General features: G+C 38.3%; 1 protein-coding gene across 2 annotated transcripts in view; it reads left to right on the forward strand.

Annotated features, from left to right (window-relative positions):
- Positions 1-27,292, forward strand: part of LOC121887649 (zinc transporter ZIP11-like) — a 132,890-nt gene that overhangs the window by 95,239 nt on the left and 10,359 nt on the right. For both annotated transcript variants that reach the window (XM_042398579.1, XM_042398580.1), the window contains exon 6: positions 19,825-19,992. In XM_042398579.1, the coding sequence (XP_042254513.1) occupies positions 19,825-19,992 (168 nt within the window). The remainder of the gene's footprint in view (positions 1-19,824; positions 19,993-27,292) is intronic.

Below are 27,292 nucleotides of genomic sequence, written 5' to 3' on the forward strand. Positions count from 1 at the left end.
TTTGTTTGGAAGGTGACGTAGTGACTGCTCGAAGGGTTTAGTTGATGAACTTGCAAGCTAACCATTAAGTCACCAGGCTAGCACTAGTCAGTCATGATAGTTCCCACAGCTCCCCACCGTTTTCTCTCTGCTGTTCTGTTTCCTTTCCCTCTGCATTTTCACCATTGCACACCATTTTGTTCAAGACAAAGTTAATTGAAGGGGGAACATAAAGCTCTCTTCGAGCTAATGAGCTTGCTAATGGTCAGTTGGTTAGCTTAGCTTAGTTGCTAATGGAAAATAACCTCACATAGCTATCAAAAGACATGTACTGTACATACCACCGACTACTGTCTCATGATTGTATGAAAACCATCGCAACAGTTGCAACAGCATTGAACTGTTTTACTAAAGCAGCCTAAATGAAAGTAAATGATACAACATGGCTAATAAGCTATGATAGCTTCCTCCATTTTGGACTCTCCAACTCTCCATCCGTTCAAAGGTCAGAACTGTCGAGACCAAAATTGAACTTGACACAAAAACTCCAATGGATTCCAATGGAATTAATGGAATTTGAAATTTTTGAAAATTTGAAAAGTTTGAAATTTTGCTGTTTTATATCCTGGTGTGTCTGGGTCTTAAGTCTAAAACCTGATTTAATTGATGGAAGACATTTGACTTGTCATAGCAGGAAAAGAAAAGCACAGGTGTAGTAATTTATAACATTGATGATGTTCCATGTAAGTGTGCCAGTAAGTGTTGACATTGAGTCAGCATGCACAATACCAGACACCTGGAGCTGGAACACCTGAATGGAATGCAGCCATTATTAATGTCATTAGTTACACCTGTGTTTGCCAGTTGAATATGTACATGTACATAATTAGCCCCATGTGGAGAAGCAGACTAGCAGAATGCCCTCCCTATGGAGGAGTTCCCTACTTTTTTTACTCATGATGTGTCTTTTCTTTCTATGCTATTAAATGAGATTAGTGCCGGCAGATATTGTGTTTTAATTGCATAAATCTGACTTGGTCATGACCATATTAAGCCGTGACTTTACAAAATGAACTCATTCAATTAATTGCAAATTTGAATTGAGAAGGAGCACTTTTAAATTGAATGTCCTGTCTTGAAATTCAATGTGATTATTATTTCACCTAATGTTTTCAGAATTGCACAATGACAGCTGAGCATAAACAGTACCATATACTAATGACAGATTAGAGATTTAAGACAGTAGTCTCACTTCACAAGTGCACAGACCCATACCTCCATTATATCAGTGTTTACTTTGGACACCAAGATGGGGGAAATGTAACACAAAAGACAAGACAAAAGTTTGAGATGGGGACAATACCTGACCCCAGTGTGAACAAATGGCCCTTCAGAAACAGCATGGACCAAGCTTTGTCCAGCTGCTGTTCCCTTCAGTGGATAGATGTGGGACGGCTTTGTGTTCAGAAAGCAGCTCTCGATTCTTGGATATTTAATGCCAGGGCGAAATAATTTGTTGTCACCATTTGAGCAGCTGTGTCGTTAGACAGTTACTTTCTCCAAGGCTCTGGCTCATCTCCATCTCTCCCTTCAGCTCTTGTTTCCTTCTCTGGTATTTCTCTCTGCACAGTCCTGAGAGATCACTGAGGGTGACAGGATTGGTTTGTTACACATACAGTACTATACTCTGTTTTGGGGTTGTTAGACTGTGACCCTTCCTGGCCTCTGTACTGTTGGTGTCTTGTGTTGGTGATATATGAATTAAATCTTATACTGGTGGGACACTCACCATAAGAAACTGTGGTAGAGAATCAACATCTGCAAATCACTATCACCATTTCTGTTTTCTATCATCTCCCTTCCTCCTCCTTCAGTATCCCTCCTCTTTCTCTCTATCCCATTGCCTCCATCTTACACTGCTTCTCAATTCCCCATCTCCTTTTCACATAAATCCATCTATCAACCTCACATCTATTTTCTATGCCCTTTCTCTGAATTTTATTAATGTCTGTTCAAATCCATTTGACCCTGCCCCTCTATGTCCATCTTTGACTGACAGAACCTGCATTCCTTTACATGGTCCGAATGGATCATTAGCTCCTCGACAGCTCATAATGTCAGCAATCAGTGCCTTTCAATGCCTGAATAACCATAATAAATGTGGGTTGTCAAAAGAAATCTAGGAATGATTCATTTCCCCCCACATCAGTCCTTTCATATTTTTCATACTAGTCCATGTAATGTTCAGTGTTCTGTTACCAATATTGTTTTACTGTGGTAAACCTTTTGGCAGCACAACCTTATAGACTACAGAATAAGAACTGTGAATAAAGTGAATGTTGCGCTGGTCTGGACACTGTAGATGAGAAGACTGAGTGAGAAATGAACTTAAACATGACTCTTGAGCCCTAGAGCTGCTCAGAGGCCAGCAGTAGACAGCTCTGATTATACTGGGCAGCTCCCAGGTAGCTGGTAGTGGGTGGTTGGGGTTAAGGGCTCAAAGTGAAGTCACAGAAGCAACTGAAAGAGAGCAAGTGTGCGTCACTGTAGTCATTCTCTTACAAATGAAAACTTGACCTTATGAGCAACAACCGTGTTTTAGCTCAAGTCAATAGTCAGGGGTTTTGCTGCTACAACCTTAATTGGTCTGTTATGACTAGTAGCTTATGGTGGCTAATGTTAGCGCTAATATTTACTAACATTAGCTACTTAACTGACATTACTGAGTCAGTTCACCATCTTTAACTTGACTCTTCTCAACTTGTGCTACTGTCGCTGTTGCTACCCTTTTTTTTTTTTTTTTTTTAGCATTGTACGGAAGCCCTAAGAGGCAAGTGAGAAAAAAGATTCTGGTGATCCAATTTCTAAGTCTGATCTAAATTGTTTTCTCTCCTGTGTTTATGCCTTAAGAAACAGGTGGAGAAAAAAAGTTTTCTCAGATGAAAAAAGTTGCAAGGATCATTTTTCTAAGTTACTTTTTTTTCACCTATGAAAACAGGTGAAAAAAAAGGTTTCGCCATGTGAGTTTTTTCAGGATTGTTGTTGTTGTAATACTCTTTGTTGTATTACTCTTTTCGGCCACAAGAGGCTGAAGTGCACCGCTACTCCATGTTTTAAATAGGACTAAAAGCATTCATGTTTTCTTCCAAGTGAGGTTTAATTTCTCCATGCACTCTAAACACAAGGTACATATAGTGAGTGTGAGCAAGTTACTTTCTGTTGTGAAATGTTGGACCCACAAGTCAAATGCTGGACTTTCCTCTGGAATACAAAACAAACAAAAATGAGCTGACTGGCCTCAAAGGTGATTAAGATTGGTCTAAGTCATTGGTTCTCAAAGTAGGGTACAGAGAGTAATGTTACATAACTTGCTAACATGCAATATATGTACCTTGTGAGAAATTAAAATTCAGCTGGAAGAAAACGTGAATGCTTAGTCCTATTTAGAACAGTCTCAGTCTCTTGTGGGCAAAATGCGTATTACGACAACAAACTATTTGAAAAATGATCCTGACAAAAAAAAATTCACCGGGAAAAGGTTCTTTTTCACCTAGCAAAACTTTTTTCCCCACTGGTTTACAGATGAAAAAAATAAGGAACTTAAGATTATCCCAGCAAAACCTTTTTCTTCACCTGTTCTTAAGTCATAAACACAGGAGAGAAAACCATTTAGATCAGACTAAGGAAATGGATCACTTTTTTTCTCACTTGTCTCTCAGGGCTTCTGTAGCATTGAATTGGTTCAGCAAAATAATCAGAAAAGATAGATGAAATCAAATCAGATAAAAAATGAAAAAAAAAAAAACTTTGATTAAAGCAGTATTAATAGATTTTTGTGGCCACTTGGGCCACAGAACAAGCTGTAAATACAATTTTGACATATTATTACTTTGTAAAGTTGATATGATATTGTTAGCAAACAGTAGCTTATTTATCCAGCAGACACAGATCAACATTAGCAATCATTTGGAGTTGTATTTCTGGTCACCCATCAAATGTAAATCCAATACTCACTCTCCTTTAGCTGTGGTCCAATCTCTACCAACTCCTGAGAAATATATCTGGCTCAGCTAAATGATCCTATATGTTCACAAGCTAGTCGCTTATTTTGTCTGTTTGCTTTATGGTGCTTGGCAGATAGTGTACAGTGGGTTTATCACAGTTTTTTCGCTGAGAACAGCTGTCTTCTACAAGGGGAAATACGATTTGTGAGAGCAGAGAAGCTGAACCAAACCTAAGTAATGAGCTGAAAGGTGCTGAGATACTGTGCAGACTTTAGGGGAACTGCAGAGTTGGGTGATAATCCTCTGCTGGTTTGTCACTACAAGCGACCCTTTTCACATTACACATAGTCATTCAACCCATTGCTTATATGAAAATATTGATTAGTGCAAGTAGATAGACAGTATTTGATCTTTAATTCCACTTTGCCAACCGAGATAAGGAAACTAACATTTATTTACATTAAAACATGGTATGCAATCATACTGTAAAGTTTTGAAAATCATACCTAACAACCAAAGCAAATAAGAAAGATGGGGAGGCATGCCAGAAAATGAAAGTCTGCTCCACATAATGATGATTCATATTAGAGAATTTAATCATTGTTAGTAGGACTGACAATGTTAAGACACAGTAGATATAGCTAATCTACTAGTATAATCCACATAAAATGAGTAAAAAGGTGAAAAGAGTCAGATTGCTGTAAAAACTGTACAAGTTACCCATCACCTTCGTCCCACTGCATCAAACAGTGTTGTCAAGGAAGGTCACCTGAACCGTTTTCATTTTTCTGATTCAATGTGCCTGTGTTTCAGCAGTCGTTGTCAAGGTAACTGCAACCAACTGCAGCTGATGTGAGTGGCTGGCTCATTTGTAACTGTGTATTAATAGTAGTATATTACTCACTGTTACACTGTTTGTTGTTTATTACTGAAGTGACGTCGCAACGGCTGCTAAAGCAGCTGTCACTAATGAGTGCTTCGAGGTGATGCAAGACAACAGGTGGCTGTGAGAGATGTGTGTAAGGTCTGGTGTGTTATGTAGGCATGTGTTAGTGTGAGAAAGCACACACACATGATGCTCTGCAAGATGGCAGATGAACTCAGCAACCATCATTTGGAGATTATTTTCTATCCAAAATAGCAAAACCAGCAAAAATACCAAAAATAGTCAGAATGGCTGAAATCATAAGCTGTGCTCTTGTGTGGATGCAAAACAAGAAACATAACATCTTGCATACTTTGTACTTCTGTTAACAGTAATGCAACATTTTCCTTGCACTCTGGAAAAAAATTGTCACACTCACATTGCTTATTGTTATTTTATATTAACTTAATTTAACCCCCCCCCCCCCCCCCCCCGCCCAACCGAGCACAGGTCAGTTGTATAACATAATGAAGCACATCAATGTAGCCAATAGAAGGTGTCATACCCTAAACAACAGTAATCCAAAGTAGTTCACAATAACAAAACAAATCTCACTGAACATAGTTAATATCACAAAAAAACAGCACTATGAGAAATCTTCATTCAAGCCATATGTCATTAAGTGCCCAGATAATTAAGTTTGCTGAGATAACATTTATAAACAGTTAAAAATTAAAAAGGAAAATAATAATTTTAAACATACCTACAAACAAGTTGTAGCTGTGTATGATCACTTATTGTATTGATGATTGAGATGAAATAATTATATATGACAAACTGGTTATTGTAAGCAAGTAACAACCTGTTTATTGGATCTATGACTGTAATTTCTGAAATTGAAATGATCATAGCTTATATCATAGAATAAAAAAGTATAAGAATAGGAATGTGTTTCTTTGCACTGGCATTATTCCCTTCACTGGTGTTGACAAAGGCAGAGTCGCCGAGAGGGAGGACAGAGCTGTGTAGGTGAAGCGTGACACAGGAGAAGATGAGGAGGAGGGGGGTGATTACAAGCGAGCACTGGAGTGAAAATGAGAGAGATTTAGGGTCAGCAGGCCAGGACCAAGTAGAGGGATGAAGCAGTTTTACTCGGGGATTCTGGAGGCAAAAATCACAATCAGCATGGACAGGCTGTAGTGAAGAGATGAAAGAGAGAGGTAAAGAAAGAGTCTGAGTGTGTGTGTGAGAGAGGGAGTGCGTAGGTGGGAAAGAAAGAGAATGAAGACAAAGAGAGGTGTTTAATTTCACAATGCTATTAATTGCTAATGAAAATGATTACATCCTTTCAGATGTAATCAAAATTCAAATTAACTAACAAGTTATAAAATATTCTTTGCTGAGTTTGACTTTCTAGGATTTTCTTATTTAGAGACAGAATTTGTGTGTGTCTGTTTTCCAAGGTCAGTGAGACCAGTGGGAGACCTCCATTGCAGAGTGCACATAATCTCAATGAAGTGTTTCAACCCACCTGTCTATCAAAGTAACAGGCTACAATGTGAGGTGTCTGGAGAAGAAAAATATATGCTCTAATGAGATGTATGTATGTATGTGTGTTGCATACAGCAGTGTGTACCTCCCATCTCCATTTTAAGTGTGTAAGGCAATCCAAGCTAGATGGGCTCTTAAAGCTGCCTTCACAGTCAAATCAAATGTACTGTAAATCCAGGCTACCAACTGGGAAAACATCCTCATAGTAATTGATTTGTGGGGATTTAGTTTTTCTTTTTGCTCTGATATTTGTGTTGTGAAATGAACATGAAAATTAAACACTGCCTAGTGTAATAAAATTCAAATAATTTTCAGTCATATTCACCCCAACACCATCAAGATATTATACACTTTAAGTTTGAATATTTTCCTAAAAGCAATAAAAAATAATTTACAAAAAAGAAAGGAAGGAACAGCAAATTGAAAACAAAGAAATGCACCTTCCACTAAGTCCAAAGCTGTTTTCCTTACATGTTTTGTGTTCTTAACTGGCCACTTGTAAGCCTACATTTAGGAATCACCCAGTTTTGTGCAGAATAGATAGAATAGATTGAGAGAATGGGAACCCCGCAATTGTGAGGACAGTAAACTGCACTGAGCTAGCTGTTTGTTAGCTAGTTGCTAAATCATGTCTTGTTTCTACCTTTGATGGAGCTGGGCTGAGAAACAAAAGTAGTATATCAAGCAATGTAACTCAGGGATGCCAACTTTTGACTTCAAGTTGGAGTGAATGAGTGGGAATTTTAGTAGTACTTATTTTATATTTATTTATATTTTTATTATTCATAATAAAATGAGCATTATTCATGGTAAACTGATGCACTCGGCCTCTCTCTGGCATTGTTTAGTGCTGCAATGCTGCAATAACCTGTGCTCTACGTAGGCCAGCTCTACAACTTTACACTGACAGATCCTGAGTAACACCCGATGAATTCATAAAATTACACAAATAAACATTGCATGCCTGTCAAGTTAACATGACTGAAATCCGTGCACCTCTGCCACTTTAGCGAAAAACAATTATGCCGCCTCTCCATCTGCATCATACCATACCAGCAACAACACACAAAGGCCGATATGCCATACATATAACACAAATAGTCTCGTGCAATGCTAGTGTGCTCAAAGTGTCAATAATAATAAAGTATGCATGACGCAATATGCAGGCATTTTGTGAATCCATATACAAATAACGCACCAAACAGGTCTGCATAATAACCCCAATTACCTGGTTCCAAAGTTTTTACAGCAAAGTCATGACAACACATACAGTTCTGCTTGAAAGTTTGTGAACCTTTTAGAATTTGCTCTATTTCTGCATAAATATGACGTAAAATGTGATCAGATTTTCATGCAAGTCCTAAAACTAGATAAAGAGACATCATTTAAACAAATGAGACAAAAGCCTTACACATGTTTGTTTATTTATTGAGGAAAATTATCCAATGTTACATATTTGTGTGTGGCAAAAGCATGTGAACCGCTAGGATTATCAATTCATTTGAAGGGGAAATTAGAGTTGAGTGTTTCAATCAATGGGATGACAATCAAGTGTGAGTCTGGGAAGCCCTGCCTTATTTAAAGAAGATAAATCTGGGTCTTCACTATCAAAGTCTGAGCTTCACAAAACAGATTTATGGAAGTGCATCATGGCTTGAACATAGGAGATTTCTGAGGACCTTAGAAGAAGAGTTGCTGATACTCACCAGGCTGGAAAGGGTTACAAAAGCATTTCTAAAGAGTTTGGACTCCACCAGTTGATTGTCAGGCAGATCGTGTACAAATGGAAAACATCGAACACCATTGTTACCCTCCCTAGGACTGGTTGAACAACAAAGGTCACACCAAGAGCAGGCATGTAATAGTCCAGAAGGCCAAAGAGGACCCCAGGGTAACGTCTAGGAAAAGTGAAGGCCTCTTGTACAGTGGCTACATTCAATGTTCATGAGTCCACGAGAGTTCACATACTTTTGCTTCACACAAATACTTTTCCTAAATAAATAAGTAAATATGTTTAATGTTTTTGTTTAATGTTTTTTGTTTAATTGAGCTCTCTTTATCTAGTTTTAGGACTTGTGTAAAAATCACTTTTTCACGTTTTAGACGTTTTACATATTTATGTAGAAAATGGAGAAAATTCTAAAGGGTTCACAAACTTTCAAGCAGCACTGGATAGCTATTTTCCAAATAATCCAATTTCAGCTCCTCAAATTAAATAATACCAGTGCAGATCTCTCCTATACACCATTTTCTCATGTGTGTCAAACACACACATGAAATGTGCGCAAGCACATATCATCAGCAACTTAAACTACAACCAGAGAACAAATAAATCTTACCTTTCAGTAGTGTACACAGCAGGCCTTCATCGCAGCAGTGGTCTTTACTTCATCCTCTATTTCGATTCTCTGTGCTAGTTGGTGTTTTATGGAGATTGTTGGCAGTCAGTTAAGTCTGTCTTGTGTTATTGTTCTGTGGAGGTACGTATTGTTCTTCTTCTTGATGGATGAAATGTCATACAACACCCCAAATATGTCCCCATGCTCCCGGAGTTGAGAAATCCGCTCTTCCACAGCATTGATAGTGCAGTCCAGTATTCTGTTAAAGAAAAACACTTTGTAATCCTGCCATCACTACCTCATCATCTCCTTCATAGTGAAACATTTTTTCCTCTTTTGTGGTTACACTGCACTTTGTGAAGGAAAGCAGGTCTCTGTTTCCAAATCCTCCGCCAATAATCTTGCATTGGACTCTAAAAATTGCTGTCTGTGCAATAGTCCAGCAGGAATTGTTTTGTCACATTCAGCCGTGCCACTGCATGAGGTACATCGAGACTCATTGTCTGTAGTGTTTTACTAGTAGTATTTATCTCATTTAAAATGTCATTCCATTTTATGACAGAGCACATGAATGGGTAGTTTTGATCTTAGCTGCAGTGCCTCTGGCTTCACATCTAGCTTTGGCTCAACAAGCACCAGTTAGACTTTCATCTTCTGCCACTGACGGCAGAACATCACATACATCCCCTAACTGGTGTTGGATGGGTTTGAGCACATCTACCCAACTTTCCCATCTCGTGTCACTTAAAGGCTTGACTGTGAGCCATGTTCACATATGTGCTGTTTTAACACATCCCAGCAAGAGGTGGAAGCAGAGAAAAAGTTATAAATCTCTTTTATATTTAGATTGTTATAAAGAAGTCCACTGCCTGCTGACAACATGAGGCTGCATCATTAACTACCAAGTTAAGAGAGGGGGCACTGCAAGGCACATAAATGCCCTTGGGTTTATGTCTCCTCACTCTGTTTTGCACACCACTTTGTTCACCTCTCATATTTGATCCATTGTCATAGCCTTGACCTCTCATATCCATAATGTCAGTATCCAGCTCCCTAAGTTTCTTAATAAGAACCTGCCAGCACCTGTGCAATCAGCTATCTCTGTCAATTCCAAGAAATGCTCTCTGATCTCCAAACTTCCTCCCTGTGTTGTAACAAAACATATAATCATGGTCATCTGTTCTGTTCTACTCACATCAGGAGTACAATCTAAAATTGTGGAGTGGTATATAACTGACCTCAGCATCATGAGAATTCCCTGCTGAATCTGGGGTTGCTATGATTTCATCTTGAATTTCTTCACCTAAAAAGTGAACATGCGTTCCTTCTGAAGTTATTCTCCTTATGTGTTCAGCCATAATGCTGTCAAAAAGGCCGATCATCTCCACTGGTCTGAGGAAACTGCCACCATAATTCTCAAACAATCTATCTGTGCTACCACATAGCCAGTACTGTCTCTGCAGCCAGTTTCCACTGATTTTGTGCATCTATGGTGTTTTGCAAGGCCAATCTCATGTCCACATCTTTCCATTTATGAAAACTTTCTATATGATCAGTTGATTTTTCATGGGTGCTAAGGATGCTTGACATATTTTTCCAGTCTTTAACACGTTGTCTCGCAAGCGCTGACTTTCTCTCACTTCCACAAAGAAGTTTACAACAGAAGCAAATGTAATATCTTTGCTTACTGAATAAACAAGCCAGGGCCTTTCCAGTCTCCATTTGTTAATTTCCAACTTTAATGACACAGAAATTTTTTCTTTGTGCATTGTCCTTGGGAAAATAAATTACTTTGACTTGATATGGTCCTTTCTCAATCAAAATGTCTCGAAGTCCCTGGGTTACTGTTGTTAGCCATTTGCTGGGATCATTCAAAATATCCTCACCTTGTACAGTTATTTGTTCAGCTGTCTGCACTCTGATGATGCTGCTAACCAAATTTCCAAAGTGCTGCCCTCTGCGATTGCCTAGTTCACCTATATGGACACACCAGCAGTGCCCACCGCCCACACACACACACATAAAAAAAAGACAACATGTGCAAGCATGGGTGCCTGTTTATGTTTTAAAATGGGGGAGCAAACTTGGAAAGATACATAATTGGCAGTGGGGTCTAGTCAAGATTAGTTCGATTGAGGGTGCTATGAAAACCAATAATGCATTATGAACAGTATATAATTGGGTGGATCAGGACATGATTGATTATTAGAGGAATGAAAGGGAAAGTATGCCGCATACTAACCTAAAAACCTGTTATTGGGAATCGCAAGAAAGTTTCAGAGCAACAGAGACAAAGAGCCTCCCCGTAACCATAGTTACTCACTCTCTCATTTGGCTCCTTCACAAACATCCCATCTTTACAGCCAAATCCTGTCCGATTGGCAAGCAATTGTTAAGTGGGCGGGCTTGCAAAGTTAGCTAACATTGACTCACAAATTGGTTTGCAATTCAGTACAACCCAGTTTTGGCTAATTTAAAGTTTGTCTGGAGTCAGTGGGCCAGGTTAATTCAACATACACTATCATTTCCTATGTTCTATTTTCAGTCAGTGATCACAGTTAAGCTAAATGGCATGTTTGTCACCTTTGTAAACAGTCAGACTCCTGTGTGAATTGACAGACTGTGCTTGACAGCCAAAGCATGCTGTGGCAAACAATCAGCGACGGGTTGGACAGAACCAACTCAAAGGGCGGTCCAAAAATGTGATTTGTTTGTGTCAGTTTCTGAAAATAGTAAAATGATCATTGATATAGGCTGGCTAAATATAATCACCTGATTGCAGGGACTGTATGAAGTTTATTTTTAAAAAGACAAAAAGTGGGGTAGCAAAACATTAACTTTGCTTCCTCTAATTGAATAATGGGGATGCATTTGCTCCACTTGCTCCATTGCTCAGGCACCCATGCCTGCTGGTTCTCATCTCACATCCTGCCAGAAGACACATTTCGAAGCACTAATCTTGTCATCAAAATAGAAAACTACCGAATCAGCCAATAGAACCAACAACAGTGTCACCCATGTAGTCATTAAACGCCCTATAGACGAAGTCAAGGACGTACCAAATAAACAAGATATTCCAATAAAAAGGTCACTGAATCATCAGCAGAAGGACAAAACAGACAAGATTTTTCATCTAAGTCCAGCAAACCATATATTCATACATCAAACAGTGTTGAACAGCCAAGATCTCAAACACATAGTGCATCACTGTGCAAATTTTAAAAAAATGCATGCTGTGTACTGCATTTACTAACCTCCTCAAGTGCACTGACCTTGTGCATTTAAACAATGTCAGGCCAACATACTACACCATACACAACTCCACTAAGTTTGTTCTTATGAAAGGGCTGGCATAATAACCTTCTTCTTCTACAATGATGTGAGCCGTGACCACCCTCCACCTTCCAGTAATCAATCCTCAGCTCACTCAATTTTACACTCAACCTGCAAAAAGACAAACAATATGTGACTGAGATACAGCAAAAGGCAGAATAGTATATATTATAAGCCAGCAATCAAAGGTCTTCTATGTGACCCAAAACCATCTCCCCTCCTGAACCAAAGAGCAATCTTTCTTGGTCTAGAGTAACAAGTCAGGTAAAAGAAGAAAATTATAATATTAAGACAAAGTGGCAAAATAATTGAGTAGGGTTATGAAAAAAGCAAGGTTTTTAAAGAGAGCTTTGAAAATGTATATATCTTTCCAAATGGGCAAAACAGTAGAACACCAAGACCTCCTGCCCACTCATACCTGCAACAGCAACTCACTGATTCACTAATTCAAATTCAACCATTCACTAATCAGACCTGTCACAGAAATACAACAGCACATTAAGAGACTTCAGTGCCTGAAACCAGAAGGCACAGGTGATCATAAAGTGCCAAAGCCAAAAAAGTATCCCAATACTCTTGTAAACTACAGGGCTGTCACAACCCTGAACAACCTGGAAAAACAATTTCAAAGAGTCCTGCCAGATAGTCTTCAAAGCTACAGAGACTTTAGGAGCCCGAGAGTTCACCAGACCAGGTTTAGAAAGAATAAAAGAAAACTGACATCTTGCAGCTGACTGAAGATGTACAGCAAGGTTATGATAAAAATGAGTAACATTTTTTTCTTTCCAACTCCCACAAGACCACTCTGAAAGAAATAAGGGACTTGAAGTCCTGAAAAACAAGGACTGGACTCATGCATGTATGTGTGAAGGTTACAGTTATAATCCTAAGATTTTTAAATGGGACTTTTAGTTAAAGCGCATTTTATCACCATCAATCACAAAGTGGGCTGCAGCTGCAATCCATGTCCTTCCCCCTCAACATAGATGTCAGTTTTTGTCCTAATTAATTTTTGCATTTGTATGTACATAGCACATAGGAAATATTTGTGCCACACAAATGAAGTGATGTTAATACTGATAAATAAAACTTAAGAGTGAAATGCAAACTGTCTCAGTGAGCAGGTGAGTGCTACCTCTGTCAAAAGCTGGACATTTAAGGACAATAAATTTCCATTATTTTGCAGATCATATGATTTCAGTGCATGTATTGTCCAAAAAAATCAATTCAGAGTTTCTTTTTGCTGCCATCTGAGGCCACCAATATGCAGCTTTGCAGGATAGACAATAAATATATTTTGTCCAGACAGACTAGTGACCCATTCAGGCCCTAGCCCTCCATTAACCTGAAAAGGAATCAGCACGTAAAGAAAATGAATCAGGGAATACAGTAACCTATTCAGTGAAAGGGCTAGTTCAGAAATAGGACCTGTGAGAAAGAAAGAACAGCTGTGAATTAATATAATACAACCTTAACTCACATATTGATATTCAAATCCTGTGAGAGTCATTTCACAGCCACTATAATGACAGTCATGACCTTGGTCTCAACCTGTCGGGTGGTCTTTCAGGTTGTCTGTGTGTGCCTTATATGTTTTATTATCATAATTGGCCTTCAGTGCAGCACCAGTCTGCCATTTCATTTTTTCCTATTTGTCATGTTTTTTGATTTTTATTTTAGAGAAGATAACAGTTTTATCACCAAATTTGTCACAAGTCTGGTGCATGGCTATCCCATTTCATTGCCTTGATTTTTAAACCCACACCACTGCCATTACTACCATTAGATGTAGGATGAGCCTGTTGTGCATGTGTGTAAGTACCATTTTGACTATCATGGTTTTTATGCATCCATTAACACCATAAGACTCACTTGAGTTTCTCCCTACTTGCTTTGAAACTTTGATATCAGTGAAATAAGCTGATGTGTTGTTTGGGTGGAATGAAAACCTGCAGAGTCCCTCATATGTAGATGGCTTGTTGACCAAGTTGTTTACAGCTGGCAAGTATTTCAGCGGAGCTCAGCTATTTTCATTGGCTGAATCTCCAATCAGGTATCAAGTCGAAGAATGCAAATTCATTATGTGTGTCCATGTGGAGAACAGTCTTCTTTTTGGAGAGAGTGAAAAGAGACAACAAGCACTTTTAGTTTTACATGTGTGCATTCTTTGCATTCTTCATAGCCAAGTTTCTTTATGTCTTCAGCTGGCAAGTAACCTTACGAGATGTTTATCCACTCTCTGTCCTTGGTGTTCTTCCATCTGTCCATCAATTATCTATTCTGCTCATCCTGTTTGAGGTTATGAAGCTGAATTCTTTCGCAACATGCAACTGAAAAGAGACAGGGTGAGGCATTTGCTGTTTTTTAGTTTTAGAATTGGACTTTGGTGGTTGTATTTGCAACATGCAGAAGGCATACTGCAAACTGTCATATGTTTTTTCCTATGATTTTTAAGAAGCTTGGGCAAAATTTCTGGTGAAAAAGTCCAGTCTCTCTGCCAGGATGATTAAAGCTTCAATTTAAAATATTAAAAGCAACGAGGCCTGTCACGGTCTGTTTCTTTCAATGTGAATCAATGGCAATAACAGCAAGCTAATGATCGCAACTATTGGTCAATGCCCTTTCTTTTTGAAGACTGTGTAATTCAGATGAAGCCCATCACATACACAAACACAAGTATCTGCATTCATACACCCAAATGCATTCACACACCACTGTATCACCCTAATGGAGGGTTTATTCATGTTTTTCTCTTTGAAAAAGGGTTTTCATGGTTTGTATTAATATATTTTTCTGTTTTCATGTGGAGTTATATCTTTGATGTTCTGACCAAGGTCTAACTTTACCTTTTACTGCAGCACATCATGTCAACTCTGTGCTTTTGCTCTACTGCACAAGAGCAGCTGTTGAGGAAAATTAAGTTTTTTTAAAATTAGAGAGTTATTCTCTATTTACTGAAATGTTATAGTGAATGATGTAAAAATCTGAGTTTGTGAGATAGAAGATAGACTAATTTTGCTAACACGGTTGTGCATTGGCTTCTGATAGGACTAAACAATTAATCGTGTTTATTTCGATTTATTTCATAGCTTACATAATAAAGCTGCAGCAAATGTAACACATGAAGGTTAAAACTGAGACTTTTGCTTTCACCGCCTATAGTGACTGCCCATAAGCATTCATTCTGTGATTTTTGTTAAAGAAAGAAAACTTGGCTGTTGTCTGGCTTATATGCTCTCTACATGTGGTGTCTGTACTGATTACGCTATGCCAAAGATGGTTGTCATGGAAGAAGACACACCACTGGTATAATTTTTTATGGTAAAAAACCCCCCAAAAAACAAGGAGTTAGCCCTGAAGTTAGCAATAACCTGAACAGGCTCAGTTAAGGTGGACTGACCTTTAAGATGGACCAGCTATTCTCATTTAGTTTCATTTAGTGACAATCTCAGCCCCGCTCCAACTCCCCCTTGCTGACTTATAGCCTCTCCAAGCTTGATGACCTAGTGCTGCTTATGAGCTACACATTTAATCATGAAGAAATTAAAATTACAATGTTGATGCCGCCGTCTGACACCCCACCCATGCCAATTGCCAGCCCTGATTTCAAAATAATATGGTACATAGTACAGGGGGTGGAAGGTTAAAGTCAATCCAAAACAACAGCCGAGTAAAAATTATTGCCTGTGAGAATGTTAAGGTAATGTGTTTTTAATGAGACTGTGTCAGAGAGGTGGTGAATTCTCTAATAATTTTTGATGCTTTAGTCAGTTGTATACTTAAATTAACATCACAAGCCCAGGTTTATGTGTAAGAGAGGTTGACAAATATTAAGATATAGCCTAATGTAATCCAATGTAACAACACCACAAATTAAAAAATGGAAATTACCTTTTGTGTTGTATGGTATTCAGTTTATAGACGTATTTGATATTGTGTTGACACCATATATATTGCAGTTCACTTCATCATGAAAATGTACATGAGAATGTTCAACATAGTTTAAGCAGTGTCTTACAGTTCTGTGTGTATTCTGTATTATGTAAGTGTACAGTTGGACATGTGGTTTGTAGTGTGTGGGAAACAGGGATTGTACTTGGAGGACAAATTGTTGTGGTGTATGTACACTCAGTCCTTTGTTGTGGTTAAATGGTTTGCAGGGTTCATTTGCAGTGAAGTGGACTCTGGGTTTTTGGCCTTTGAAAACATCTACAGGCTGAAGATGTGACTGAGCACCCCGAGCAATAGTCCAGATCGTATGACCTTTGCACACCAGATAATTCCAATTTACAGCCGCCTACATGGGAAAACGGAGACACTTGGAATGCACTAGGGCAATTGCTTGTGTGAGAGAATGTATGTGAGAAAGTGAGAGAAGGAAGGAGACAGGGGTGAGGATGGACGGGTTGCAGGGCTAAAGAGATTATAGAGTCTGCAGTGTGCCTCTGGGATGATTAATCAATGTTTAATTATAGTCTATTAATAAATGCATACATTTTAAAAGAGCAATTATAACTTCAATTAATTTTGCATTCAAACGATTCTTTAAAAATTTAAAAGTGAAGCAAAAAAAAAAAATCTTTTGCACAGTGCTGCCGCCTTCTGCAGTGCGCAGGAACAATCCTAAGAATAGTTCGATATCACAGCTCAGCGGTTGGCCAATCAGAGCTTGTGTTGCTCTGTGGGTTGTAGATTAAAACACAAGATGGAAACTATGAAGTGCTTAAAGCAAGACAATGACCTGTAATAAAAAGGTCATTAAGGTCATTATTTATGTTAATATATAATATAATATGTTTTTTATGCATTATTTTTTGCAGTTTTAATTTTTAGTGTTTTGGCATCTTTCAGCTCATTGTTTTGGTTTTTAACGACTTTGCCTGTTTTATTTCACTCTCAATGCCGTCATAGTGTAGCTTTTGGCCACAGCAGACAGTTGTTTCTAGTGGAACTGCTCTAAAAACCCACTGTGCACAACCTGCCCAGCACCAAAAAGCAGACCTAACAAAATTACCAACTAGCTGGTGAACATGATCAAGCATTTAGCAGCAAAAGGGCCAGATATTTCCCTCAGGAGTTAGTAGAGACCACAAAAGAGCTAGAAGAAGAGAAGATGGCCAGAAAAACAACTCCAAAGAATGATAATGTTGTACCATTATATAAATAGGCAATTGCTAAGCTAACATGTTTGCCGCATCAACTGCTAATATGTCATGATGCTATGTCAGTGTTATGTGTACAACTTGTTTCCAAATCATAGCAGGTTTAAATGCAAATTTAATTAGTCAATTTATAATTGCTTAAATGTATCACTTTATCAAGTGATTATAATTAAATACCGATAAAAGCCTGTAATCATTTTGGTGGCACACTCCAGACTCCATAAAAATAAAAACTGGGTGAAAAGTAGAAAAGCATATTAAACCCTAGCTCTAGTGCTCCTAGGATATTGCTTTTAAATCACTGACTTAGATGACTTGGAATAAAAAAAATCTCACACTGGTTCAAAAGACGCTAATACTACCTGTACTATGTTAGTGTGTCAAATCAATTGAAAAAATTGCTTTTTGGTATTTGCTGCAATTTCTCCTAAATGGCTGCATATGCTTGAAAATGGACCAAGATTCATGTTCAGGTGTGTCTGGTTCCACCATTGTTTAAGTGACATATTTTAGGCTTTGTGTGATTTTGTCGGTGGCATCTCATGAGAAGAGCAGCTCAGTAGGTTATCTAAACCATCCTCAGTGCATCAAGTGAACATCCTCCACATTCCAACATCTTGTGTCTTACAGAAGGCAAATTCAGAATATTGAAACACTGGACCATTTGTTTAGCTAATTGCCATGACATGACGTTCACTCCTGTCAGGCTGAATTTCCATTTGTTTGATGATGTGTTTTTCTGCATTATTTCCTTTTTTATGTCAAGCAAATATAATATTGTCTGTTCGACCTCCAGCAGAGGCTTTGTGCTAATTAGATTGTCTCGGGCCATTAACTTTGTTCTCATGACATTAACAGAGATTGCAGTGCTGATAATTGGATTGATACAGGGCCAAATTCATTCATTTTTTTATTTTAGATGAGAAATGTAGCCCTGCATCCTTCAGGCTGCAAATATAAACTTGATGACTGACGTCTTAATCAGACTTAAGACAGCCAGCAGATGAATCTCATTTAATCTCTTACAAGCCTATTTATCTTTTAAGCCCCTCTTTGATTGAAATATCTTGTGGATAATTGTTTGCTGAGTGCAATGCTTCACAGGACATTTTCATCTTATAAAAGAAACTCAAGTGATTGAGCCTTGACTGACAAATTTGAGGGTTTTGTTTATGTTACTTGATGATATTCAGGCGAATATAACACATGATTAGCATTTAAAAAAACAGGCTTAATGAACTGGATTGTTATAGTTTCTTTATTGGATGCACCTCTTGGCACGTTGGCTCTCATGCATTCCCGAATCATCTTTAAAGCTCCTTTTTGCAAATTCATCCAGCTGGTGAAGTAATCACACAGAATACTAATGAGGTATAAAGTCAAGCAATCTGTATCTATAACTTAACATCTTGGTGAGTGGAGAGAGCTGTGAACATTGACACATTTATCGTCCTTCCCCTTGAGCTACAGAGGCCATTAAGTGTCCAGAATCGTTCAAAGGAAATAGTCCGACTACATCTACATCTCAAGGCAAATGTGTTTTCACTCGTTCAAAATAGACACACTTAACATTTTTGGCAGCATCAAAAGCCTACTTTCATAGCCTCTTCCTGACTGCATCACCCTGCCTCTCAAATCTCACCCCAGCAAACCTTTGTTTTTCATTTGACTTTGTTGTCCTGTTGCAATAAATTGTACAACTGGGGATAACGGCACACACAGTCAGTCTCCAATGATGTTGCACTCAGTTGTACACACAAAGTTTGACAGACGTAGTCATTAGTAAGATGGTGAAGAGTGACAGTTGCGAGCCTGAGAGACAAGTTGAATACTAACTGAACTGAAATTGAAAGCCTTCTCACATTTACAGCACCTTTCATATGGTAGAAAAGCAAAGATTTAACCATCAGAAAGGGGATTTTAGGTGCTGTTAGACCTGAAAAGCATACTTCAGTTTCTTCTAACTTTTATTTCCAGTATTCAGGGAAGCTTCACTGTGAGCTATGTGCTGCTCTTTCACTTTCTCCTTCTAGATTTATGGGGTATGGGTACCCGGCAAGTGTTCAGACACAAGTCTGCTTCTCTAACTTATAAGCCACCAGGGATCTTTATTCTCTGAATAACTGAGAGTGTAGCATTAAAGTTGCTCGAGATTCACAGCACACCTGTTACCAAAAAATAAAAAATAGGACCAAGACTTCTTGGAAAAAAAAAACTGTGGACACTCCAATAAAATGGCACCAAAGTTGTCTATCAGTTCATGAAATAAGAAGGTTCTTATTTTCACCTTATTTCTTATTTTATTTTACTGAACTAATTTGTTCAAAGAGACAGAAAAAATGTGATTTGTTTCAGCCTGCTTAATGCTAAAGTGATAAATACAAAGTAATAAACTGCAGAAATAACCTGATAGTGTATTTGACTAACAAAGTGGGGAAAAGTAGCCATTGACATTAGCTACAAAAGGCTAATATTTGCCTCCTTTTACAAACAAATTGGAATGACTCGCCTGTTTACTTGTTATCTGATATACTGTTTATCCATATTCGAATGTTGCACAGTTTTGTTTATTATTCTTCTCCATTATGCAGATAAAATAGAGAATGGGGATGTGTACCAGAGGAGGAGAGGACCTCATTCAGGCAGCTCAGATGAACAGGAAACAGGAAATAAACAACTGGAAGGAGTTGGGCAGCAAGGAAGCAGCTGGCGACGCATCCTCCTCCTCATTCTTGCCATCACCATCCACAACATCCCAGGTGAGAATGAGCCATTGGGCTGTTTAAAGTGTCTGACAAGGGAATTTGTGTTAAGTTGAATTCTTAGAATGAAAGTGAAAGTCACTTTGTAAAATCCTGAGAGTTACAAATGTAACTTCCATATGACTGGCAGGGGTGGTGATTTGCACATCTATATCCCATCATGAATATCTGTGTCAAAATCAGCGGTGACTTCGGTAACATGAGCCATCTAAGTAGGGCTACAACACCTGAGTTATGTGTCTTTTGGGATCTTCTTGTTCTGAGTGGCAGCAAAATTATAGCAGTCATTTAGGATCAGAACATGATAAACGAAAAGATCAAACAGTCAGAGAACATGGACAGTTTTTTGACAGGGAAGAAAAGAAAAATAGCCCAATGTTCATCACGCAAATACATCAGTTTGATGTTCGGTCTGATGCACGGTCTGTCCTCCACTTTGGTCCAGACTGAAATCTCTCAACAACTATAAGATGTACCACCATGAAATGTGGTAGAGACAATCATGGCACCAACAGGATGAATTCTAATGACTGAAGGGATCCTATGATTTTTCCTCTAGCACCACCAACAGGTCAAAGTTTTCACTTATCCAGTGAAATATCTCAACATCTACTGTTGGACACACATTAATGCCCGCCTCAGAATGAATTGTAATCACCAGGCCAATCCTTTAACTTTTCATCTGGTGTCTTTTTAATTTGTTCAAATGATTGGTTTATAGCCAAATACCTGCAAAACTTAAAGCATTCCCATCAGTCTCAGCTGTACTTTGTGTTTAGTGCTAATTAGCAAATGTCAGAGTCTTAACAAGCTGAACTAAGGGGCCATGGACCCTGCCAAACATCAGCATGTTTGCATTGTCTTTGTGAGCATGTTAGCATTTAGCTTAAAGCTCTGCTGTGCCCAAGTACAGCCTCACAGAGCTGCCAGTGTCCTAGAAATAAAACTCTTTTGCTGTCACTTCAGCTAAACCTGCAGTGCAATCCATTTACATATAAATGAACGTCCGTTACATTCAAGCCTTTGCCAAACAAGTTCACACAATGCTGATTAAGCCTATCACTGCCAGATAAATCTCTCTATATTCCACAGTATAAGGAGTTTTTAAATCTCATGTCGGGCGCGACATTCACACACTGGCCATTTGGCCTTTAATCATGCGGCTCTTCTAGACTTTCCAAATGTTATCGGACCAAATGGAATGGTAATGGTAATGAAACAAGTCATTTCGTGAGGGTTGTGTGACACTCAAAACAATTTATCCACCGTTTTACAGCTGCAACAGTAGGTTACGGCCAATATGTACTGGCCATCAGGCATACTGGGACAAATCCTGGTGGGCCATCAACAATATGTTTTTGGGCCAGTCGACCATCGAAACATATCTGTTTTTATAGGCCCTCTCTGTGTACCTGTCATTCAGGGTGTGCATGAGAGCATGCTGCATGCCTGTGTCAGATGGCATTAAAGACCAAATCAGGCGCTGCATCGCCGCAGGTGTGGGGGTGTGGGCGTGTTTGTGCTTTAGAACGTAACCACTGTGAAAGAATCAGAAAATAACGTTTTTATTGATCTGATTCACCTCTTCATTCACTCTCTAGCTCACTCGATCACAGCTGCTCTCTCGCTCACTCGCCGGTGCTCTCAGCTCTCTCTCTCTTTTTTTCTCTCGACTTTTTAAAAATGAGTCAGGAAACCGACAGAAAAGTCTAACTTTACTTTTAACGTTATCAAACGAAGAGAAATGTCCTCCCCTTTACTCTCACTGCCAGAAGGGGGAGACAAAAGTCCCACACTCCAGCTTTAAGCTAATAGTTTACCACCCCAGTTGATTTATGCATCAGGAAGGGAGGGGCTTAAGAATTCTTTTGGCTTCCAAAGGAAAGCATTACAGACTAAGTTTGGGAAAGTGGGTTTGTTCTGACTATGTTTTGTCCAGACACCAGTCTAGCATGATGGTGTTTCTTATAGAACTAAATGTAATCAAAAAATTGCATAAATATTGCAAATGACCCTAAGGCAACAACAAATATATGTGTCTAAAGTTGCTATGGCAACCTGTCTACATTGGTGGAGATAACAAAGGAATCTGATAGCCATAAACTGTTTGTCTGAGCTTTTTGAGCTAACAAGCTGAACCGAGAAAAAAAAAAATCTAATTCCAGAGCAGCTTTGACACATTCAACCCAAATGGAAAGCTTGTTTGAGCTGAATACTGACAGACAAACAATCCACCGGAGGAATAAGAACAGGTTATGCATCATACACTAAATCACTTCAACACAATGACCCTATGAATGACAAAACAAGGTGTGTATTTCACCGTGTGTATGTGTATGTGTGTGTTTGAGGCAGAAAGAGGAAAACATAGAAAGCATGTGTAGGTAACAAATATAGTATCACTTCCAATTTCACTTCCAATCCATTTTGAAAAACTGCAGAGCTTCACTGAAAGTCAATAATGGTGCTGTGCCAAATCCTGCACTAAGTCCAGCCCAGGTTGATTTGTTCTCAGTCCAGGCTGAAATGCTCACTGAATGTAAATAACCTTTCTCTCCCTTGCTTGGAGTAAGTTGTTTGAATATTTATGGTGAAAAATCTGTCAAATGGACAGGTTTCTCCTGGAGTAGTCCTTGCATTATTGAACACTACACAGACGTCAGCAAGTCACTATTCTGTCAAATCTAATGAGCTAATTAGACTAATGACATGTCAGTCATACATCAAAGGCGACGCCTAAGGAGGAGCAGTATTCAATATTTGGAAATTTTTCTGTAAGTGAAGAAACGGCTCAAAACTTAACATAGGAAACTAACAGGAAATACTAACTAGGATTCTAACAGGAGATAAACATGTTACGATTCATGTAACAAACAACAGGGAAGTAATTAACAGTTATTGTTGACATTTCTAGGAGCTGGCAGCAAATCCACCAAGACAATTAACACCTATTTAGTTAGAAATTCACAGTTTTGCATTTAGCTTTAATGTTTATGGGGACTTTTTTTTCTTGTCATATGAGACAGCCTGGGCTGGGTGAAGGAACTGTTTGTACTCAGACGGTGTATGTAAAATTGGCAACACAAATCATCTTGAGAATTGTTAGTTGTACTTAAGACACTGTAATATGTCTTACATTTCAGTGTTTCATGATTGCTTTGGCTCAGTTTTCACAATAGTGTTTGAATGTGCAAAACTCTTAACTGATTTGCTACATTCTTAGGATAAAACACAAAATGCCGTCCTTACATACAGAATGCAAAACACTAAATTAGTCCTCACAAGACCTATAATATACTTCATACTAGAAAAGTTTCACTGCCCATTGCTAAGCTTACTGTTGCATGTATTAGTCCATTTAGCAACATTAGCCTTGTGAGCAGCAATGCAAACATAACGCTAATTACTTCACCACTGCAACTAAACATTTTAAAGAAAATAAAGGAAAAAGAAAGGCAATTTCTTTTCTTTTGATTACAGTCAAAATGTTGCAATGAATTGAGTGTCTATTACTGTAGCTGTAACTACTGCTGCTGCATTTCCTCTTTCTAATCAGGCAACTAGTGAGATGAGTGAGATAAGTTTTTAATGAGACTTTATACTTTCCCCAAGTTTGTTGGGAAATGATTGCATCTTTTACTTCACTACATTCATCTGATGGTTTAATTAAATGTGGAACTATAGAATGCATCATTAAGCTATGGACAATTAACAATTTGCTCACATCAGAAAGTAGCCGCCATAATTAATGAGAAAATGCAGTTTCAGTTGTTTGAATGATTTACCGCGTCGTACTCGATTGATTTCCATTTGTTCAATCAGTAACAGCAGCATAATTATCATAGTGTGGAATGATGTTTGCTCCAGAAATGTGGATACAATACAAATTAGGGAAACATATAGTCTGCAGGAGGAGAATAAGTAGTGGCTGTGTTACTAAGGAGTACTCCACAAAATATCAGATTTCATGTGAAAGGCAAGTTCATTAATAAGTAAAACCATATACTGGTCACTGCATGCGTTTCATTTCTCATAAATATAACATGTGCTTCTATAAGCACACTTATGTACATATAGTCAAACACACATTCACATCAGCCACACACGTGCACACACAGAATCAGGCATTTGTAGGTGGAGATGTAACCACAGAGCTCTCCTCTGAGGCTGTTAATGAATCAGACCTCCCACAGTCTCAACTCCTAACCAGGAAAACAAAACTAATTAAGCAAACAACTCATCAAGTCGTGATTCAAATGTGCATTTAAGTATATTTAACTAGATCCGAGAAGTTGATCCCAATAATACGTTAGCTGTGGTGGATTGACTATGTGCAGTTCCTGCTTGGGAGGAGAGAACATTTCACCCCTGCCAAGCTCAAGGGAGCAAGTGTCAGGTGTAAGAGCTATGGGATGCCAAGCCTGCTGCTTAATTGACAAACCAAATTATTTGTGATTTGTTTGAATTTCCTTGTAAGTATCCAATTTCAATTTCACAGATTTGTAATTTTTTTTAGAATCAAAGTCGCTTAAGAGACAAAAGTTCCAGAAATTGTGGAACCAAAGGATAATCTCAGGAACTAAAATTCCCCCACATCTGAGGATCCATTTAGATTATGCAGATTAAAAAAACAAAAGCATTTTAAATGCAGTTTTCCGTTTTGTTGAGGAAACAACACAGTTATCCTGTTGATATTTGTATCAACTGTTGTGTGACTGATATTTGAGTTAGCTCTAATGAATGAATCAAAGGAGAATAGCAGAGGAGGAGTGTCTGCCTCCACAGTAAACAATCTGTTTAGTGTTTGATGGTTATTTATTTCTCCTTTAGAATGTAAACACCATGAAATAAGCAGAAAATAGTTTTATTTCTCTCATTCACCGCCAGCACTCCCTCTTTTAGTTCAGTCATTAGCTCGCTCAACCACCCCCACTAACTCTCTGTCATTCAACACAGCTTAACTTTGCTTTTAATGATAATAAACAACAAGAAATGTCCACGCCTCTTCCTATTATTGATAGTGGGGTACTTTCTTGTTTTATGAATGAAGTGTTACACAAGTTGAAACAGCCGTGGTGTCTGTGTTTGACCAATCAGCGATGATCAGCCCTACAAACCCTGACCCAAAACTTCCTGTGCCTTTGGAAAATACTAACCTGGGAGGAACATTCCTACAGGAACTAGATTTAGTCCCTGGTTCCTCCAGTTGAAACGCAGTGCATGTGTGTGTGTGTGTGTTCATATTGTATAAGCACCAGTGTCTAGACTTGTCTGTACTTAGAAGGCTATAATGAACCATGCTGTGTCATAACTGTTAGTCACTCATTAAGAGAATATGTTATTCATGGTCATTTAATGAAAAATCAAATCAAAAAACAAGTGAAAGTTACCATATTTTGTTCTTTCTGCAGCAGATACTTTTTCTTTTTACAATAATGGTCTATCCTGTTGTATTCTGGTGTTAATGTGTAATTTTGTCTCCCCAAATTACAGTAAGATGAACCTGTTTGGCTTCTTTGAAGTGCTTCTTCGCCAGTAATCATGTAATTTAACATCAACCACAAACACTGAGGACCTTGCGTTCCTTCCTTTAATGGTTTGACTTTGTGATAACCCCGTTTTGTGATTCAGAGGCTGATTAAAGAGGTCTGTTTACGTAAAAATCTTGGTTTAGCTTTAATACTGATATTGAGCAGTAATTTGTTGTGCTGAGAAAAAAAATCAGCCATTTAATGAGTGCTTCTTCCCACAGTGTGATAAGTGCACTTATTTTTCGACACCTAGCTGTCCCAGTGGGAATGGAAGCATTCATCCTGGCAGTGTTAGCGCCTTGCTCTCCCCTTTGAACAAAAAAAACAACAGCTGCATACAGTAATAACATGTACCAATCCTCAAACAGGCTCTGAATGCTCCATGACATTGCAGAAACAAAGCCGTGACAGGAGTTGGCGACAGTCTATCAAACTGAGAAGGAGATTGATGGCCGTCTTTTCCCCCACCATCAGTGTTGATCCTTGTTAGCGTGATGGATGGAGCAATGACAGCTACATCTAGCAAATACAGTAGCAGATTATTCAAAAACACAAGAAACCATGAAAATTTAACTAAGCTATGTTTTATATTTTTGTCCTGATAAAGCTTGTCTGAGCAATTTACTGATTTTTTGGCAAGCTCACTTTCCTACACTTAGGGTCTCTATCAAACAAGTTAAGATTAAATACTGCTAACATTTTTACGAAACTACCATATTTACCAAAAGTCAGGAAGTTGTAAGAAGAGTCTACAGCCATGCTGGCAGCTCTGTGAGGCTGTACTACAGCTGTGTTTTGAGCTAAAAGCTAACACCAGATAACATGTTTACAATGATGATGCTAATATTCTGCTGTTTATTGGTTTATTGTTTACCATGTTCACCATCTTATTTTAGCATGTTAGCTAGCATGCTGACATTTGGTAATTAGCACAAAGTACAGCTGAGACTGTTGGGAATGTCATAAATTTTGCAGATCATAAACCAAAATATTACACAATTTTTCAATTAAAATTATTTACAAAAATTTAAAAAATACCAGATTGTGGCACTAGATGAAAAGTTAAAGGATCACCAAAGCTATTACAGTTCATCCTGAGGGAGACATGAATGTCTGTATCAAAGGTCATGGCAGTCCATCAAATAGTTATCAAGACATTAAACTTAATAACACAAATGACCTCCTTGTGGCCAGCAATGTCTGTATGATACATCATCTGGGGGCCATGAATGTCTTTACAAAATTTCTTTACAATGCATTCAATAGTTGACCAAAGTAGTGGACCGACCAACTGACCAGCATTGCCTGCAGCCACGCCGTGAGCACGGCTAAAAATCTGTTTCACAGATCGGGTAGAGCAAGTTTTTTTTTTTCTCTGCATTTTACATCAAACTGAAGGAATTCTGTTTGATGTTAATGCAACCTCAAAACTTCCTCCATGTTTACTTGTTGTCTTGCAAGGTTTCCACAGAACTAATTTTATCAAAACAACACCGTCATGTCATACTCACCACTCTGACAAACTGTCTTAACAGAGTCACTGTGTCACTCAGCAGTTCCAGTTGATTCTACTTTACTGTTCTTTCAACCATTACTGTCAATGAAACTCAACACTTCCTACAGATGTTTGAAATTAAAAGTCTATTAGGAAAGGGAAAAAATATGTCCTTTGAGCTGCTGGAAGGCTCTCTAAAACATTTGCACACAAAGTGTTGAGTTTTAAAAATAGTAGTTTAACATTGAATGAAAGAACAGCAGAGTAGAAG

This window comes from Thunnus maccoyii, chromosome 20, assembly GCF_910596095.1.
Source record: "Thunnus maccoyii chromosome 20, fThuMac1.1, whole genome shotgun sequence".
In the NCBI taxonomy this organism is placed as follows: Eukaryota; Metazoa; Chordata; class Actinopteri; order Scombriformes; family Scombridae; genus Thunnus; species Thunnus maccoyii.